Genomic DNA, 20,062 nt, shown 5'->3' on the forward strand with positions numbered 1-20,062 from the left:
TTAGGTCATTACCCATAATTCACATTTCAACCCTTAGGTCCCATTTTCCTCAATGATTCAACATTTATTCCATTTCTCTATGCCAAACATACATCTAGGTTTATTATGAATAAAACCCCAACTTTTGTAAAATTGCACAAAAGCCCTAAACTTTCACAAAATTACCAAACCAAACCCAACATCTCAAAATGCTAAAATTTAAAGACAAAACCCATAGAGAGGAGTAGGATATCCCTACCTCGAAGTTTGAGCCAAAAAGGAGATGAAGATTCGAAGATCAACGTGTTCCAAATCCAAACTTTTTCAGATTAAATCAAAGCTCTCAACGCCCTCTATCTTTTTAACAAAGGCCTTAGGCTAGATTCACACTCTAGGGAGATCAATTCTTAGAGAGAGTGTAAGTGTAGAGAGAGAGGGTCTCGAATCTAGGGTTTGATAAAAAAAAAAGGTGAAAAAGTGATGTTCAAAAACGCTACTGTCCGCTGATATAAAACACGCTCGCTCGAGCGAAGACCTGGTCGCTCGAGCGACCAGACACAGAAACTCTTGCTCGAGCCAAGGAACTCTCGCTCGAGCCAAAAACTCAGAAGTGCGCTTGAGCGAAAGAAAGCTCGCTCGAGCCAACAACTCAAACCCTCTGGTCTGCAACCAGAAGTACGCTCGAGCGACAGACCTCTCGCTCGAGCGAAGAACAAACCAGACCGCTCGAGCCAAGAAAAGCTCGCTCGAGCCAAGAAATACAACTCTCAAGTCCAGAACCAGACGCCATCGCTCGCTCGAGCGAAGCCACTCTGGCTCGATCCACCAGACACAACCTCAACTCTCGCTCGAGCGACCAACTCCTAGCTCGAGCGAAGGTCCAAAAAAAATCTGGGCAGCAACACTAGGCTCCCAAACACAACCAACCTGTAACAAACCTGCCCAACACATCCTATAACTCAATATACAAAGTAAAAAGGATGCAAACAAGATAATAATCAACTATCAACATCCACGGACACATGTCCGGATCACTGTACAACAAGGGTAAACCCGGGATCGCTATAACCGTGACAGGAATCCGAATTGTAGTAAGACCAATTCGGGCCCGCTCTAAAAGGAAGGCGCGCAAAGAAAGTCGGGTTTACAGTTTCTATAATAACCTTGTTGCTCATCAATCGAAATAGCATTCTGATGCTAAATTCAGTAACAACTCACAAGATATATAATGCACAAATAACGTAAATACACAAATTCATACATATCTCTGACCTATGAAATGTTTACTTTTATATAAGAGTGTTTTTTCCATGTCAATCACATTCTTTTTAAGAATAATACACACACACTCTCTCTCTCTCCCTCCCTCCCTCCCTCCTAGTAGAGCTAGTATTAACCTCTTAGAAGAGTTCTAAACACACTGAACTTAGGATTCATTCATTCACTAGGGCACGTGTCCTTCACCAAATATTTCGGCGTAGGCATGAATTGTTTCCACACCTCGACCAGCCGCATTCTGCCACGTGGCACCTCGACCCGAGGTCATACCACATGGACATGTAAAAAATTATGCCCTATACTACCTATAAAAACATCCATTTTCTAACTTCTTAATGATTAACTTTTTTTCAATCTTATAAGCTGTAAAAAAAAGTTGTACTAAACACTAACATAAATTTGTAATTTTTTTTTAATTTTTTTTTTATTATAAGCAACCCTATAAACTGCACCCGATAGTACGTGTGAGCATAGTTCTGTATGGTTGGGTTAAGAAGTCAATCAATTACCAAACCTAAGGCTGTGCAAAATACTGCCCAATATACACTGATTTGTCTAGTTGTCACGAGTTGATTTGATCCGTGATTTAAAGTTTATAATTTGCATTTGAAACTGTCTTGCCCGCCATAGTTAATACACACACACACATATATATAAATTCCAACAAAATATCAAAATAAAAATAGTGTGAGAGAGATCTTAGATGTGGAATTTAGTGCAAATTAGTGTTATATGTTATGAAAAATATTATGTAAAATTAGTTAGTGTTACATATATAAAAAATATTATGCAAATTGGTGTTATACATTATGCAACTACTTAGGCCTCGTTTGGGAATAAGCTATTTTAGTAATTTTTTGATTTTTTAGTTAAAATATGAGGTAAAAAAACTAATATGTTTGGAATGATTTTTTGATTTTTTACAAAAAGATGTGCAAAAAATAGAGAGAAAAGGGAATATTTGACTTTTTAGTATAGTTTATGGTCTTTTTGATTTTTTTGATAACTTTATAGCTTTTAGGCTAAAACTATTACATGACAAACGAGGTCTTAATAATTGTTTAAGTTTATTCTTCAATCGACTAATAGGTTGAAACCGTTCAAATTGTCAGACTGTGGTTTGGTTACGAATAACAAATTTGTCAACATGTCATCCACAGTTTAGTTTTAATTTTATCCTCAAATCATTCCAAACTGCACCGCTAACCAAACCATTATCCATATTAAATTTAGAAACAAATCAAACCATAATTTTGTAATTTACCCTTAATTTTTTAGGGTAATTACCAATTAGCCCCATTAAGGAGACTTAGGCCTCATTTGGAAAGTAATAGTTTTAGCTTAAAAGTCAAAAAATTACTAAAAAAATCAAAAAGCCTATAACTTATACAAAACAGTCAAAGATTCTCTCTTTTTTTTTCTACTTTTTAAACATCTTTTCGTAAAAAATCATAAAGTTTTTTCAAGTGTATAAGTTTTTTTTAATTCATACTTTAGCCAAAAAATAAAAAATTACTAAAATAGTCTGTTCCCAAATGAGGCCTCAAGTACTATTAAGTCTTATTGGCTTTTTAATGCACTAATAAGTCTTGCCCTCATTAAATTATATATAAAGTTATTTTATCTTGTATTCTCTTCTCTCTATATCTCTCTACTATTTTTTCAAAAGTTTCACAGCACCATTGTCTACCACGCCATCACGATCCCTGTCCACCCTTCACCACCGTAGCCGTTTACCCACCACTACCACCACCGCTGTCATCCAACCCACCACCACCACCATCACCACCGCTGTTATCGTTGTCTACCCACCACCTCTACTATCGTATATTGCATCACCATCGTCGTAAATTTACATTCTATCAATGTGGATCTATACTCCACCATCGTCGATCTACATAACTATTGATCAACCACCTCTTTTGTTTCATATGCAGGTTTATTTAGTGATAAATTTATCAATTTTTTTATTCTTTATTTATGTGAAAGATAATGATGAATTCTTATAAATGAGTGAATGAATATGAATAAAAATAAGGGAGATGCACCAATAAATCCCAAATTCCAATCTTTTGATTCATTTAGTCCTAACTTTAATCTTATGAACCAATAAGTCTCACCCAAGTGTTAAAGACCAATTGGCATAACGTAAGTGATATTAACGTTGGCAAAAAAAAAACACACAAAACAATAATCCACACCGACAATTACCACTCACAAAACAACACAATCCCCCCAACACACCCAAAACACCCAGCCACACACACCACTAAACAAAATAAAAAAATAAATCCCACACACCAACAGTCAAATTACTCACCTGTTACACTATAATGGCCGTAACAACTCCTGAATCAGTCACTTAGGAAAACAAAAAACGGAACTAATGAGAACAATGTTAAGCAAGAAGAACAACACACTCTCACCCTTAAACAAAAAGAACAATACACTCTCCCCACCACCACCACCACCAAAAACAATGAGAACAATGTTAAACAATTCAAAAACAGAATCCCGAAAATAACATTTCCTTATCTCCATCTGAAACTGAATCAGTTAATTAAGAAAACAAAATCAAGGGTACACATGTAAAAAAAAAACCAAAAAAAATAAGACTAATTAGTATACAAGAAAATTCTTAAGACCAAATGATTTAACTTTTCTCTATTTAAAATTTATTAATAATTTTTGCTAAAAATAATAAATATTAAAATTTATAAATAAATAAATTTAATTAATAGAATCGCCAGTAAGAATAACTTTTCCTACCGACGTGTCTTGACATATTTTTCTCCCAAAAATGTACAAATCTTCAAATGCATTCTTCAGCCTTATTGGGCCCATAGCGGGTCACACACACACCAACAAGCCGCCTAACATAAACAAATCCTCTCTCCTCTCTCAAATTTAGGGCGGAGAGTATTCCAGAGATAGATAGGATAGGCTTGTGCGAAAATATCTATCAGGAATTCACGAAACCAAGTCATCCGAATTTTCCTCACTGGTGTGCCAAAACATCTTTAACCACTACACATTGATCAGTCATTTCAAAGTCATACCATCATTATCACTCTCACTCTCTCTCTCTCTCTCTCTACCCTCTTGCTTACCATTGCTGTATCTATCTCTGTATTGACATCTTCTACTCCTGTCTCTATCCACGCGTTCTGTAACTGCTCTTTCTGTCAAGAAACTTCAAAAGTCTTCTGGGTTATTGTTATTTTTTTTTGTAAAGATTGAGACCCTCTTGGTTCTTTTCTCTCATTTGGCTCTCATCATCTGAAAAACATTTTAAAGACGCCCAATTGGGCATGTAAGTACAATACCCTTTCCATATCAGTTTTATTTGGATGTAGTTGTCTTACTTGATTACTACTATTTATGTCAAACGATCATCTGGGTTTTTTATTTATTTTTTATTTTATTTATTTCTTGATTTGATTTGATTTGATCTTGGTATTTGGAACACTGTATGTTTCTTGGGTTTTATTTTATTCTGGGCTTGATTTTGTTTATGAAATTTGGATTGTAGATCGTTGTTAATTTGGGTTTCTTGGCGTCAGTTTACTCTAAATATGGCTTTTTGTACGCTGATTTGATTTGAATTGTAGCAACACTCGATCAATCTCTTTGTTTGATTGCCTTCGAAAGCGGATATTTTAAAAGACAGAAAAAGGAGGAGGAAATTTTTAGAATTGAGAAATGACTTGAACTAAGAGCTTTTTTTTTTTTTTTTGGTGCTTATTTTAGTTTTAATTTTTATTTTCCTACAGTATCAGTAATTAAACAGGGATTGGGGCCTGTGAATTTCCTTTATTATGTCATATGGCCTCATACTGGGGGCATCAATTCTTCTTGTAGTTGGGAATTTGGGGTTATTTGGGTGGGAATTCTATTTGCACACCACAAAAAATCTCAGTATACACCGTGATAAACTTCCGAACAATTGAACAAAATGAATTGTTCAGATATATATTCCACTCAATTGTTTATTTTCAAACAACTGTATTTTGTTTGGAAATTTATATCCGAACATTTGATTTTTTGTTTGGAAGTTTATATTTGAATGACATAAATGGTGTATTGAGATTTTCTGTGGTGTATGAATAAAATTAAGCTCTTCGGGTGGAGTTTACTTTATGTGAACGGACAAAAATGCCCTTGTGTGATTTACTGAGTGATCTCAAACAAGGGTTGTGGCTAGGGGCAGACGCAGAGCCTAAGAAGCACTGACACTAAGAAGGTAATGAGTTCATGTCGAATACCGACACTCATCGGACATGTGTCCAATACATTTTTTTTTGTGTGTCCATAATTAAGAATAAAAATCATCGCCATTAGATTTTGGAGGAGAGGCATATTTATAATGGGCTCTGTGAAAATTTTGGAGGAGTTTGGAGAGGCCAAGGCCATCCGTGCCCCCTCCCTTCGCCCCTGGTTGTCGTTGTAGTCACGAAGATGGTTGAGATATAATCTAATTACAAATTGTGGTTTGCAATGTTGTTATTTATGATTGTGAATTTTAGAACTTACAAACTTTTAAGTGATTCCAATTTTGTTTGCTGAAAAAATGGAGCACTAACTAGTGTTGTACACTGATAGTGTAAAAATTCATGAAGTTTTGCAGCAAGAATATGTTATTCTTGTTACATGTTAACTTTTTTTTTTTTTTCCCTGTGGTCTGGTGGTGGGGACGTTGTTTAAATGACTTGTGATTATGAATGTCCTTTAGCTCCAGCTAGAGATGGGTATATACCTTAGTACTCCCAAAACTGAAAAGTTCTCTGAAGATGGTGAGAATGGTTGTCTCAGATATGGCTTATCATCAATGCAAGGTTGGCGGGCTACCATGGAAGATGCTGTGAGTGGCAAAATCTATCTCCAATCTTTATCGGTCAAATACATTCCTTTTGCACTATTGGCCATTTAAATTTGTTATGTGAAAGTTTAATTGTCTTCTTCTTTTTTATTTATCTAATTTATGTAGTGGACTAAGTTGAATTTCTATTATTTTTTTGTTTTGCAACTGGACTAAGTTCAATTTCAGGAAATGTGGCTGTGAAATTGTATTTTCTGTTGGATAAGCTTTATTAATTTTTTCTAGCCGGGGTAGTGATAAATTGTTTACTTTTGCATAACATTGAAGCTCTAAATGTTGGTTTTGTTTGGTTACAAATCATGTTGTGAAATATCAAGATAAGTAGCACTCTTATAGATGGATCTATATGATTATGTATTTATATTGAGGAAACCCCTTGTGAAAATGAATTAGGTTTTTAGAACTAGTTTTAGCCAAGGATTTTGAGGACTATATTGTAATATTGCAAAATTTTGTTGAAATTTGAGATGCATTACATGGAATCTTCTATGTTTATATATTTTGGAAGAAGGGCTTATATAAATAGTGATGATGTGCGTCGAACTCTCCAATAATTCAATATTGGTCTTTCTTCCAAGTGTCATACTATTATGTTTAGCAAGGCTTCTTTATGGTTGCCACGATTTGATGTGGACTAATATTTGTAGTAGTCATTATCGGTAAATTCCCATTTATGGGTGTCATTTGAAAATACCATCACTTAGATTTTACACTTCATTGTCTCTTATAGTTATAATTGGTTGCTTATCTCGTGCTTTTTAATTTTGTTAGCATACCTCATATCTTGATCTGGACACTTCCACATCATTCTTTGGTGTTTATGATGGCCATGGAGGTAAGAGTCAAAGGTTCTATTCTACAGTTTTATTTTTAATGGAGAATGTATTTTTTACAAGGAGATAGTTTGATTAATTTAGTTAGATCAAAGTAACAATGTCATTTGTTACTTACTGCGACAAATATTATGTGAATAAGCTTTTGCTAGCAGTTTATATTTGTTTTTTTTTTTCGTTCTCATTCATATTCTTGTGGCAGTTGAATCCTTTGTTATGTGCCTTTTATGTAGATTTATTCTTTAGCTATTCGTATTTTTTTAGGGGAAAATACCCTTGTAACAAATTAGACCTTATGTTTTTAATTATTTTCAATTTAAACCTTGGTCATTCAACTAATTGCCAATTCCAAACCTCTGTTCATCTCTGTTTATCTTGTCTAAAGGGGAATTTTTATATAGTATATGTGGTAGTGGCACTTTCTCACTCGTTCTTCGAATTTGATGTTAATTTAACTTTGAATTTGACCACTCTAGATCACCGTCACTCTTTATCAACCATCCATAGATGAAAACCATTTATCATCCACACACTACCATGAACTCGACCGCATGGGATCAAGTTCATTCTCTCTCTCTCTCTCTCCCACAACTCATCCTCTCTCCCCATTCCTTCACCAGTTCACCTTCCTTCACCAAGGCAATCACTTAGGAATGGCAACGGGCCGGGGCGGGGCAGGGCTGGGGATGGCACTCCCCGTCCCCGATTCCCGAAGGTAAAAAAATCCCCGTCCCCACCCCCGATCCCCGACGGGGAACCCATCACCTCCCCCCCCCCTCGCCCCCTAACAGAGATCGGATTTTCCCGACCCCGAAAAGTCCCCGACAGATCTGTTCGACACACACAAGAACAACAATCATCAACCTAAAATATCCTAAAATTGAACCCAAAAATAATCATCATCCTAAAATTGAACAACAATCATCATCCTAAAATATCCTAACAATCATCAACAATCATCAACCGAAGAAAAACTTTAAATTTTTGTGAAATATCCTTGTTTCAAAACTTGAACCCAAAATAAGAGAGCTATTCTCTCAAGGAAGAACAATACCTACATGATCTATTCTCTCATGGGTTATAAAGAACACATTGCATACAATACATGATAAGAAAATGGAGAGAGAGAGAGAGAGAGAGAGAGAGAGAGAGAGAGATGGGTTCACGATCTGTTCACGATATTTTCAGGCTTCTCTGCGGCGTCGTTGTTGGAGTTCGTCAATGGTGATGACGTGGGGAAACCCTAATCCTCCAACAATGGCAGCGGAGTCGAAGCCACCTGGTGCGGGGCTAGAATCGAAGCCACAAGCTCTACAAACGGCACTGGACTCTGCGTGCTACGCCGAAGCAAAGGCGAGGATGGTGGTGAGGTGAACCATGAGAGAGAGAGAGAGAGACTCGGTTTGAGACACAGAAGTGAAATGAGAGTCGGTTTGAGACTCAAGTGAAATGAGAGTTCTTTTATATATATATATATATAGAGGAGTAAACTAGTAATTTCACTTCGGGGACAAACGGGGACGGGCCGGGAACGGGGCTGAGACACTTATTCCCGTCCCCGGCCCGAAACTGATCGGGGATTAATTTTTGAATACCATCTTTGCCCCATTGGGGATATTTTTCGAGGAAAAACCACTCAAATCGGGGTCGGGGGATCAGGTCCCCGTCGGTCTGGGTTCAAATTGCCATCCCTACAATCACTGTTGCTTCTCCCACTCTCCTTTCCCCGCTAACCACTATTGCTCCTCTTTACCCCCACCACAACTGTTCTTCATCACCCTTCTCTTCCCCATTGTCCGCCATGGGTTCCTCTCCTCCCCCACTGTTCTTTGTTCCCCTCCCCTTCTTTGTCGGCTGCCACTGATCTTTCCTCTCTCCATCTCCCACTGCCACTGCTCTTCTTCTCCCTCCCCTTCCTCGCTGGCCGCCATTGATACCTCCCCTCCCCCATTGCCACTGCTTCTCCTCCCCCCCTTTCTCACCAGCTGCCACTGATCCCTCCCCTCCACCTCCACTTCCACTGTTTCACTGAAACCTTGAAGCAAGCTCACTCTCATTTGAAGAAACATTTGCTTCACTGTCATTTGAAGAAACATGACTAGTAGCATTGCAGTATTACAGCTTCCCTAGTATCCTAGCTCTTGATTACCTTAATAACGCCTCAATCCTAATCTTCCAATAAAATTGAAAGCTCACATGGCCATTTTAAAATGACTAGGAGCATAACTACTATTTATAAACTAACATAAAACACAAAATACCCCAGAAAAAAAAAAGAAAGAAGATAAATAGAAACTAAAGCTATCTAGAACATGAACTTAGCCTTTTAGATGCTCCTGCACCACTATATTGTATAGTACATAATGTTGGGTGATTAACAAACAACATATTTAAAAAGTGAGTGTAGCTGAGATGAAAATATTGAGATGGATGAGTGGTGTTACAAGAAAAAATAGAATAAGAATTGGTTGCATTAGGAAGAAGTTTGAAGTTGTACCAATTGAAGATAAAATGGGGGACAGTCCTTTGAGATGGTATAGTCATGTGTAACATGTACCAATTAATGCATGTGTAAATAGGACAGTAAGACACACCAAGCTACTTGAGTTGAACTTGTGTTTAGTCTCATTGAAAACTCGTTTGAGATTAGCTCTTTATGCAAAACAGTTAACCTTGAATACATTTTTGAAGTTCATTAATTTTCTGAGCTCGGGTCGAACCAACTCAATAAAGCTTATATGGGCCATTGAATTGCATAAAAACCTAAGCTACTTGAGCTTGGCTCCACTTAAGCTTGTTTGAAATGTTTAATAGATTGCAAATGCTATATTCTAGAAGATTTATTAGTTGATGTGTTATCGTGTTGGAAAATCTATGCGTTAACAGATTTTAGTTTCACAGACACATAATCACAATACTGCATTTCCTGGTTAAGTATTCTTTACGTCATTTTTTATTCTGTTTTAAAGGTTAAGATGGCCTTTTGAGTGCACCCCTATAGCATGAAGTTTGAAAAATTCTAGCATGAATGAACTCTTTTTGTTTATTCAATGTATAGTTTATTGATCTCTCCTGAATCTTATAAATTTCAGGTAAGGTTGTTGCTAAGTTTTGTGCGAAGTTTCTTCATCAACAAGTGCTCAAGCATGAAGCATATCTAGCTGGAGATGTAGGAACCTCAGTTCAAAAAGCTTTTTTCAGGTTATTTACTTGAAACTTGAGTTAATCCTAAATCAAGAACAATTGAGCCAAAAGCTTAAAGTTTCTTGCTCTCGAACCAGTGGCTTCCACTATTCTAGCATTTACCATAATTCCAAAGCCAGGATGTTGCTGGACACTAATGCTGTGTTTGGTTGGGGATTTGGGAAGGGATTTGGAAAGAGAAAAGGAAAAGTTAGGTCAAATGAGAATAAAATATACCCACATTGCACCTAGTTTCACATATTTTTTTTATTTTCTTTTCCAAATTCCTTCCCAAATCTCCCAACCAGACACAGCGTAAACTTGAAACAGCACAGGGAAGTAGTACAAGAAATTGGGGAAGAGATTGGAATGAAAAGAGAAGAGAGAATGAACAGGGAAAATGCCATTTCTTCAACAATCTATTGTGCTAATATCAAATGTAATAGTTCAATACGTTCTACTCATATATAGTAGGCATAGACCTTGTCTAATAAGGAAACCATAACAAATTCAACTTCCTAAAAATTAGATACTTTCCTCGTCTGATGCTTTTCATTCCCTATCACAGGACCTTCAGATCAAATACATGAGTGAAACTTATGTAAATGAGAAAGTTCTATTGTTGCTGTGATTAATATTTGTCAGCTCTGCTATCCTTAATCCGTTTTATTCAGTTCCAATAAATGTTATTGTCTAACTTGGTGCTGCAGAATGGATGAGATGATGCGTGGACAAAGAGGGTGGAGGGAGTTAGCTGTCCTGGGAGATAAAATAAACAAGTTTACTGGCATGATTGAGGGTTTGATATGGTCTCCTAGAGGTGGTGAGGGGAATGACCATATGGATGATTGGGCTTTTGAGGAGGTACTTGCTTGCTCCCACTAAATTAAGATACTAGAACTTCTCATTCATATATTGGCTCCATGCTGGTCTGCTCAAATCCGTTTTTTACTTGTACATTTGGTATGGGGATTCTTTTGATCAAAGTCGAAACTTAGGAACTTGGAGGTGCAAATTGATCCCTATGGTTTTGTGACATTGCACATTGATTCCCACTTATGTTTGGTGAATCTAGAAATAGAAGTAGTTCATGAATTAGTGAACCTGGAAACAGTAATAGTTCATGTAAATATGTGGAGTTTTTTTTGTCCTCAAATAAATAATTATTTTTCAGGACTACCTGGAATTTTTATTTTTAATTAGAGTTGAAAAAACTTTATGTTGAAAGTACCCATTTGCATTATATAGTCTGTTCCTTAAACAAATGGATCTTTGATTGTGAGAGACTGATAGCATTATTCATCAGTATTAATGCATCATGTAATGGTGCTTTCTCCTCTCTCCCTTCCTTGCCACCTCGGTACACTAACACAAAATAGAGGCCTAGTCTGTGTGTGTTCGGATGGATACTCTTTCCGTTCTCTCTACCCCGCACAAACATATGCTTGCATCCGCCGCAATTGTATGTGTGCTTTAATCAATGCATGTTGTAATGCACTATGCCACCCCCTGCATCTGTACCTTCACATTACATAGCATAATATGCAGTAGAATGTGTTCAGTTATTTTGATTAGCAGGTGAGCTTACCCAAGTCAAATTCATTAAATTGGTTGTATATATTAAACTATGCTGTACGGTAATTTAATCCTTCTTTTCATATATTAAACTATTCTGAAGAGTTGTTCTGTGAGGCAAAGATTTGGTATTTGGTTTATTTTATATTTGTTGCATCACAGATTCTTGTGTTTGCTGGTAATAAATTTTTGTGAATTGATTATTGTGCATGTTGTCTTTTCATTACCATATCAGATCATTGGCTTCCTTTCTATGTTTTCTATGTACACGGTTGGCAAATGCTTGGTGCCTTTCTTTTTATAACATTGACTAGTAAAATAAATAAAAAAAGAAGTAATTACATCATTAGGTTCTTTTTTTTTTTTTTTTTTGTTTTTTAATCAACAACAAAAGCTTTATTGATAAATCAAAAAAGGAAAAGAGAAAAGGGCATCCTCTTACAACAGGACAATGAGAATACAAACACAAAAAGAACCCCTAACAAGCTAAACACGGGCAGAAGCCTACATAACACACTGCTAATCAATCTCTAGCTAACCAAAAAAGTGGGACTCCCTTAAATAAAGAGTTCCCCGACACCCAAAAAGAAGATAAGTGACAAACATGATCCCACAAACAACCCACCTCCCGGAACTTCTCTTCAAACAGCCTCTGATTTCACTCCATCCATAGAACCCAAAAAATTGCAACATCATTAGGTTCTTATGAATTCTGGATAAGTTTATTTGATCTATAGTTGAATTCTTTCTTTATTTGATCATTATTTTCTTATGAATTCTGGAGAACTTTGAAGGTCAATTGTTTTATAGAACAAATTACTTTGAAGATCAAATCGTTAGTTTCTTTCTTTTTGTGTGCGCGTTCGTCTAGAGAACTGCATAATTACTATCATCATTTGAAACTTGTCCATGACTTTCTTTTTAGGCAAGATTTCATGGTATTGTGTTGTATGTAATTATAGTCAGTTATATACCTATTGGAGACTCGCCAGAACATATGTATGACATTACATTACAATTTACATGCTTTGTTTTTAGCTACTTCAAACCTGTTTTTTTTTTTTTTTTCCTTGTGAATTTGATTATGTTTTGTGAACACTTGCCTGATGAGTTTTCATTTTTGTACTCTCTTTTTTTCCTTCTTGCACTGTATCCTTGTGACTCATTTACTCCAATTATTGCTTTTAGGGGCCCCATTCTGATTTTTCTGGACCAACTTCTGGGTGCACAGCTTGTGTTGCTATTATTAGAAACAACCAACTTATTGTTGCCAACGCCGGTGATTCTCGTTGTGTAATATCAAGGAAGGGCCAGGTAATGTACAATTGAAGAGGACTTCTGTCATTTTATATTTCTGCAGATGGTTCAAAAAGGGAATTATTTACGCCCTTAGATGGATGTTCTCTGTAGCTGAACTTTTGTCTTGTGCATCATGGGCAGTCCAACACTTCAATTTGACTTGTAGTGGATAGAAAGTCCATGGTATTTTTAAATCTTGTAGATGTAGAACATGGTCGTTATGGGTAATATATTGATGAAATACATGTTTATGTTCCTCATTGTGGCTCCTTTTAAGCAGGCATACAATCTTTCTAGAGATCACAAACCCGACCTTGAGGGTGAAAGAGAAAGGATCTTGAAAGCTGGTGGTTTTATCCATGCAGGACGAGTTAATGGCAGTTTAAATCTTGCAAGAGCTATAGGTACTATACTAGCCTGCTTCCTTTCTTTCGGTTTCCATTTTCCCAAGCTGAGTGAGAGAGAGAGATTCTTGTAGCTCTGCTTTTTCCTCTTTTCATAGTCGTACTTATTTGATGATTTTAATCTCATTGATAGGTATAATAGAGAGCTTGAAATCTTTTTTCTTTTCTTGGATAACTCAAGAGCGTGATATCTAATTTCTATTTTATTGTAGGTGACATGGAGTTTAAGCAGAATAAGTTTTTGCCTGCTGAAAAGCAAATTGTGACTGCTAATCCAGATATAAATACTGTACGTATTTTTTTTTTTCCATTGTAGTTAATTTGTTATGACATTGTTTTCCTAAAAATAATGGATGCTGATTATCTCTGGGGATTTAAATAAGAAGAAAAACAGTAATTGACATCATAAATCAATGAAACATTTATTGAACTATTTTGCTTGGCTACATCTACATGAAACTGGTTTTGCCATTCTACTCTATCAACGCCACAAAGCAAATATATATTTACTTGTAAATTGTTTGTTGGCAAACATATATTACTCTCCTGTAAATTTTTCTCTTACAGATAGATTTTGTGTTTTATTACACATCTTAATTAGTTTTTGTACTGTATAAATTAAGTTGGTACTGCCATGGAGAGGTTGAGAGAGGGTGAGAATGGAGCGGAGGGAGATGGTTCATCTGTGTGTTGAGGAAGTTTCTTTAGTTTGTTTTAGGAAAACTCTATTCATACATGAAATTCATACAATAACTCCACAAGAATTATGTGGGAATGCCATTCTTGTAAACAAATTTATCTTAATGGGTGTTTTGTTTTAAAGTGAAATGTGGGTATTGAGTCACATCATGATGTATGAAAATTCTGTATAAATTTTCTACTTGTATATCATTACTCTTAGTTTTTAAGAAGCACAAATAACACAATTGAGTTTGGTTCTCATTTTCTGTTCGATATATAGTCATATTCATTTTTATGTGCAATTGAAGATTTGAGGTTACTAAAGATTTTTTTATCAAAAATTGATCTTTAAACTAATTGATCTATTTTCCATTCATGTTCAGGTTTTGATTGGATTTTGAAGCACAGAAATATTGTTGTAGTACTTTTTCTATTTAAACAATTGGATTATCCTTTTGTGTTGTACTACTGTTCTATTCATGATTGGCTAGAAATTTAATTGATTTTATTTTTGTTGGATATTTTTAAATGCTTGCATCAGTTGCACCTAATTCTTGTTTCTCCAGCATGTATCCCTGAATATAGGTTGTTTGGTTTTTGAACTTTGAATCATTAAAATTACCTGAAGTTGCTGATGTGATTTGTTTGTCTCCCCTCCCCCCCCTACCCAAAAAAGGAAGTAAACACACAAGCTGCTGGTGTTGTCTCTTTCTTGGAAAACTATTCCCACAACCCCCCCCCCCCCCCCCCCCAAAAAAAAAAAAAATACAAACAAACAAACAAAACAAACTCTACAAGAATAATTTGGCAATGCCATTTTTGTAAATAAACTCATCTTCATGGGTGCTTTTAGTGAGTGGTCCACATTTAGCCACATTATTCTGTATGAAAATTTTTGTTTGGATTTTTGTTTGGATTTTTGTTTGTATATCATTACTCTTCCTTCTTACGAAACATTATTTTCCCCAATATTTTGATATTTATTTTATTTTTTAAATAGGTTGAGCTTTGTGATGATGACGATTTTATGGTGCTGGCCTGTGATGGTATCTGGTAAGTATCTTATGGTTTCCTATTTAAGCTTTATTTTTTAGGTACTATACTACCCTGCTTCCTTACTTTCGGTTTCCATTTACACTGGCATCCCACGAGGTTTGTTGCCATTAGTACCCGAGGTTCTGGAAATTACATCCACTTCTTGATGTTTTGAGTAGTAATACAATTTTGCCTCTCCGTTATTGGACAGTTAGGTCAACTAACAGAATGTGCAGATGTGAACACTTAAAATTTTGGAGAAAACAAATAACAAATTTGACCTTAACCCAAATTTGACCTTAAAATTATGCGAAAACCAAACTTGACCATCCAAATTTAACCCTATAACATCTCTCTGTCTTTCAATCAAACACCTATTGTACATATTCAATCCACCCAAATTCATCACAAACCATGGCTGGCACACCTTTTTACAATTCCACAGAGCAACCAGAAAACTCAACAGCTCATATTCTGATTAGCAAACCATAACAATAAATTCACATTCTCACATTCCCTAAAAATTCCTGCCTTCCAAGAGCCACATAATTACTTGAAATTAATACATAAGCTGCACAGGATTGAGGCTCCAATTAAGTTTTCTAGCTTCTTTTCTTTTTAATTCAAAGTCTCCATGAATCCTGCCAAGTGTAGTTTGCTATTGGGTTTTGTTCGAAATGGTATTCTCAGGATGCAAGTTGGGGAAAAGGGAGAGGGCATTGCATAAGGACACAATGTGATGTTGCCTTATTCATTCATGACTTTAGGTGTTGTTTCAAAGTGAATATAGGATGGTCAGCTCCAGTGAGCTTCACTGGTTAATTCCCAATCACTCTGGCCACAGCCACAGCCACAGCCACTACCCATAACCCATGCAACATAACCATACGTTGAGCTTGGGGCCTGGGGTTGTGCTCTCTCCAAGTCTCAGGTTCAACTCCCACTAGGTGCCATCAACTCCTTAGGGCCACGCCCGCGTGCTCAGCTCGAGATTTGTCAGATCCATGTGGAGGGGGTGCTTTGCGTGGGTTTCAGGATTAGTCGAGGTGCATGTAAGTTGGTCCGGATGCCCGGCCATAAAAAAAATAAAATAAAATAAAATAACCATACGTGCAATGACCATAGCTGTCACTCATTCCCTTAACCTTTTTCACTCACCCACTGTTCCACTGTTGTGAGTCTTGTGACCATAGCCACTGATGTAGGGGCTGTTTGGGAAGTGATTTGGCCGGCTATTATAGCCTAAAAAAAAATTTTAGCCAAAAAGCCATTTTGCAAGCTTTTTCAGAAAAAAAAAAAAAAAAAACAAAAACAAAGGCCTGCACAGCGGCAGTGTAGGCTGTGCCTACACTGTCAGCTACAAAATTTGATTTTTAAATGGTAAATTACGGTTTTATCCCTTGACAACAATTTAAAAATATATATTTTTAGGGGCAAATTTGTCATTCTAATTTCAAACATTATTTCAACACATTTTTCAATATAACAACCCAAATAAAATTCATCTCAACTTCCCAAACACAAAAACTAAAATAGCCTACTAAAATGGCCAAAAAGCCAAATAGCCTACTAAAATAGCCACTTCCCAAACGAGGCCATAGTGAAGTTCCAGGTGTTGAAATCTGGGTTAAGGAGGTTCGATATAAGACTAATATTGTGGGTCACCATTGTGGGTGTTTGCGTGGATGGGTGATGGCAGCAATGGGAAGTGGTACTGCAAGTTGGTGGGGTGGGATGTGTCTGGCTGATTAGGTGAGAATAGAGAGTGCAAATGACGGAGATGGAGGAGGTAGAAAAAGAGGGGACATTTATGGCAACTGTTCATTTTCTATTACTTCCATTAATGGACAAGCAGAGGCAGGGGAGGTTAGTGTAATTTCCAAAATGTGAAGGTAGAATTTGTATTAAGCACGTAACTTAGGAGATGTCAGTGTATCTTACCCAAAATTTTTTAAATTGCGTGTTACAAGAAAGTGGTTCCTCAATCGATCTGAAACTGTCTAACAATAGCCAGATTTGCAGATTTTTACTTGTGCTCATCAACTAATTGATTATAATTGCATCCCAATTATTTTGAGAGGCACACCTTCAACTAATGTAATTGTGTGGTTTGTTCAGGGACTGCATGTCAAGCCAGGAGCTAGTGGATTTTATACATGAACAGTTGATCACAGTAAGTGTCTGATATCACTCTTTGTTAACACAGTTGAACAGCTAGTAACTGTGGTTGTATAGGTGTAATAAGATATGTTGTGTGGTTGTTCTTGTAGACAGTACTTTCAAGAGGATTTTTTCGGTTATGCACTTGCCGTCTTGGTCACATGATGAAAGTAGAAAATGCTCAGCAAATTGCTTTTGACATTGGAATAAGTTGCCTTATAGAATAAGATCGAAAATGCTTTTGTTATCCATTGGAGTTGTCGCTGCCCTGTAAACACTTGATTTTTTTTCTTAAATTTTTTGTTATTGTTATTGTTATTGTGCAGGAAAGCAAGCTTTCTGTGGTATGTGAAAGAGTGCTTGATAGGTGCTTGGCGCCATCGACAGCAACTGGTGAGGGATGCGACAATATGACCATGATCATAGTGCAGTTCAAGAAACCCATCGAATCTAGTGCTGCTGCACTGGAGGAATCGTCATCCTCAACTCCAGATGATCAAGCAGATGCTGAATCAAAACCAGCTGAGACTCTGTCAAGCTACTGACTGTCATTTATCCATGTGTCAGAGATCCTTTTGACTGGAGCTGTAGTTACGAGAAGAACGAAGAATCCCCAATTTCTTGCTGAGGACTTGGGACTCAGGTTAGGTTGTCTGTTGTTTTAGATGATTTGGCTGCTTGTAAAGATGGGGATCAACTATGAATTAAGATTTACTTTTTGTGCTGCCCTTTTCTTTTCCCCACGTTTCGTACAAATTTGCAATTGCAATTTTACTCGTACAGAAGATCTTTTAACCGAAGTTTGTTTAAATGTTTCATCTAGGGTTTTGTGTCACTTGATTGTCTCATTGATTGCAGGACGTCCATTTATGTTCTATTTTCGTCATTGCATGCTGGTTGGCCGGCTTTGATAACATCTACTTTTATTGTTATCTAGTCTCTGACCTAAGTACTGGCTGTAACTCCCAGTCTAAAGTAATACTAAGTTTCAATTTAAAATACTTGGTTATATTTGATTTGTCCATTTTGAGGTTGTCTTCGAAAGTGAAAATGTCTTCACAAAAACTAGAGTTTGGGGTATTGTTATCTGTCGGTTTATGATGTAGTCTTTATGATGTCATTTGCTCCTCAAATATCAGCTCTAAAATATTAAGTTGTTAAAAAGGGTGACTGATTTTTGTTACCCTATTTTGAGCAACTTTGGAGGTATGTTAAAGGGGTTTGTGTTGGAATGAATCGACAGGGATGTTTTATGTTTCGGTGGTATTACATGTACCAATTAATGTACATACTAGTGTACTAACTAGTGTTATGTCATTATTACTGATTCCGCTTATTAAACAAATTACAATTATCTAAAATTTTTGAAATTATGTCACATCATTTGTTAGTATATTAGTTAGTACATTAATTGATATATATATTATTGTTCTTTATGTTTTAGTTGTTTTTGATACAAGTGGTTTACGGATGACTTGGGGTATTTGTAATCTACTGTGCATAATTGGGTCTAACGTGACCCTCACTTGGGAGGTTTAACTTTTTAATTCAGATAATATATTCTTGTTGAAATGGGAGATTTGGTTGCTATTTTCTGGGGTTTGTTTCAAAATAAGCCAAAATATCAGGCTATTTTTCAAATTAAGTTTAGTTTGGACGGAATTTTCAAAATAAGCTAAAACGTGGTTACAAATCATGCTTTTACCATTTTTGTGGCCCTGCCGAAAAATTTGTTTTCAAATCACGTTTTTTTAAAAGTAATAAATAAAAAATATGATATATACTGGTCGGTTTTTGTTTTTAAAAACATATATAAATGTAACAATACATAAACATATACAATCTCTACTATTGCTCTGTTTATGGTTTTGGTGGTTTGAATTGTTTTTATATTTTAAGAACCACAGATTGTAATAATTTATGTGGATGAGACATATTGTGATTGTAATATGTGGATGAGACATGCAGTGATTGTGATATTCTCAAGTTTCAAACTTTCTTTCTTTGAATGATACATGCAGTAATTGTAATACTTTTTTAAGTCATTGACTGTAATATTTTTTTTTTTTTTTTTTCAAGAAATGCACAAGTTGAATTATGTTGAAAATTTATAAAATTTCAAACTGCCAAACCGATCCGCATCCATTCGCCAAACCGCCAATCCGCTCAATCCACATCCGCCGGATTAGCGGACGGATGCGGATTGATTTTCTCCAATCCGCCTATCTGGCGGACGGATGGCGGATTGGAGGTTTCATGGCCGCAACTGACTAGCGCCCACCCCTAGAAACCACGCTTTTAAATAAAATTGTTTTGTAACCAAAATATAAGGCAAGTAGGGAGGTTGCTCAAATAGTAGTGTTTCTCTTTTTCATAGGAGAGGTATGGAGTTCAATCCCTCACATCTCCAAACTCTTGTTGTTTTCAAATTCAATTCAATTTTTTTTTTCCTTCCACTTACTCTATACTTTATATATTTATTATGTAATTCTTTTTTTTTATCAAAAAAAGTAAAACATCTGTTTGGTTAACTAATATTTATAATAAAAATTATATTTAAAATAAAAAATAATTTTTTTGAAATTTTTAATATTTAAAATATTAAAAAAATATAACACATAAATGTATGAAATATAGTGCACATTAAAATAAATAAATAAATATTTATGTGTTGTATTTTTTTAATATTTTAAATATATTTTTTAAATATTAAAAAAAAATATTTTTTTATTTTAAATATATAATTTTTATTATAA

The 20,062-nt window shown here is 35.7% G+C and overlaps 1 protein-coding gene across 6 annotated transcripts; it reads left to right on the forward strand.

Annotated features, from left to right (window-relative positions):
* Positions 1-4,024: 4,024 nt before the first annotated feature.
* On the forward strand, positions 4,025-18,141 carry LOC114272954 (putative protein phosphatase 2C 60). Of its 6 annotated transcripts, none has more exons than XM_028214661.2 (13): positions 4,114-4,570; positions 5,462-5,500; positions 5,990-6,118; positions 6,908-6,971; positions 10,062-10,170; positions 10,863-11,016; positions 12,916-13,041; positions 13,307-13,430; positions 13,643-13,719; positions 15,112-15,164; positions 17,265-17,319; positions 17,417-17,476; positions 17,633-18,141. In XM_028214661.2, the coding sequence occupies exons 3-13, from the start codon at positions 6,002-6,004 to the stop codon at positions 17,849-17,851; spliced, it is 1,158 nt and encodes a 385-aa protein (XP_028070462.2). In that variant the 5' UTR covers positions 4,114-4,570; positions 5,462-5,500; positions 5,990-6,001; the 3' UTR covers positions 17,852-18,141. The 6 variants fall into 6 exon arrangements, with proteins under 6 accessions (XP_082748495.1, XP_028070463.2, XP_082748498.1 ...); XM_082892373.1 differs by having other exon boundaries at positions 17,421-17,476; XM_028214662.2 differs by lacking the exon at positions 5,462-5,500 and having other exon boundaries at positions 4,073-4,570.
* Positions 18,142-20,062: the final 1,921 nt, after the last annotated feature.

Source organism: Camellia sinensis, chromosome 10 (genome assembly GCF_055761805.1).
Source record: "Camellia sinensis isolate YWXY chromosome 10, ASM5576180v1, whole genome shotgun sequence".
NCBI classification, from domain to species: domain Eukaryota; kingdom Viridiplantae; phylum Streptophyta; class Magnoliopsida; order Ericales; family Theaceae; genus Camellia; species Camellia sinensis.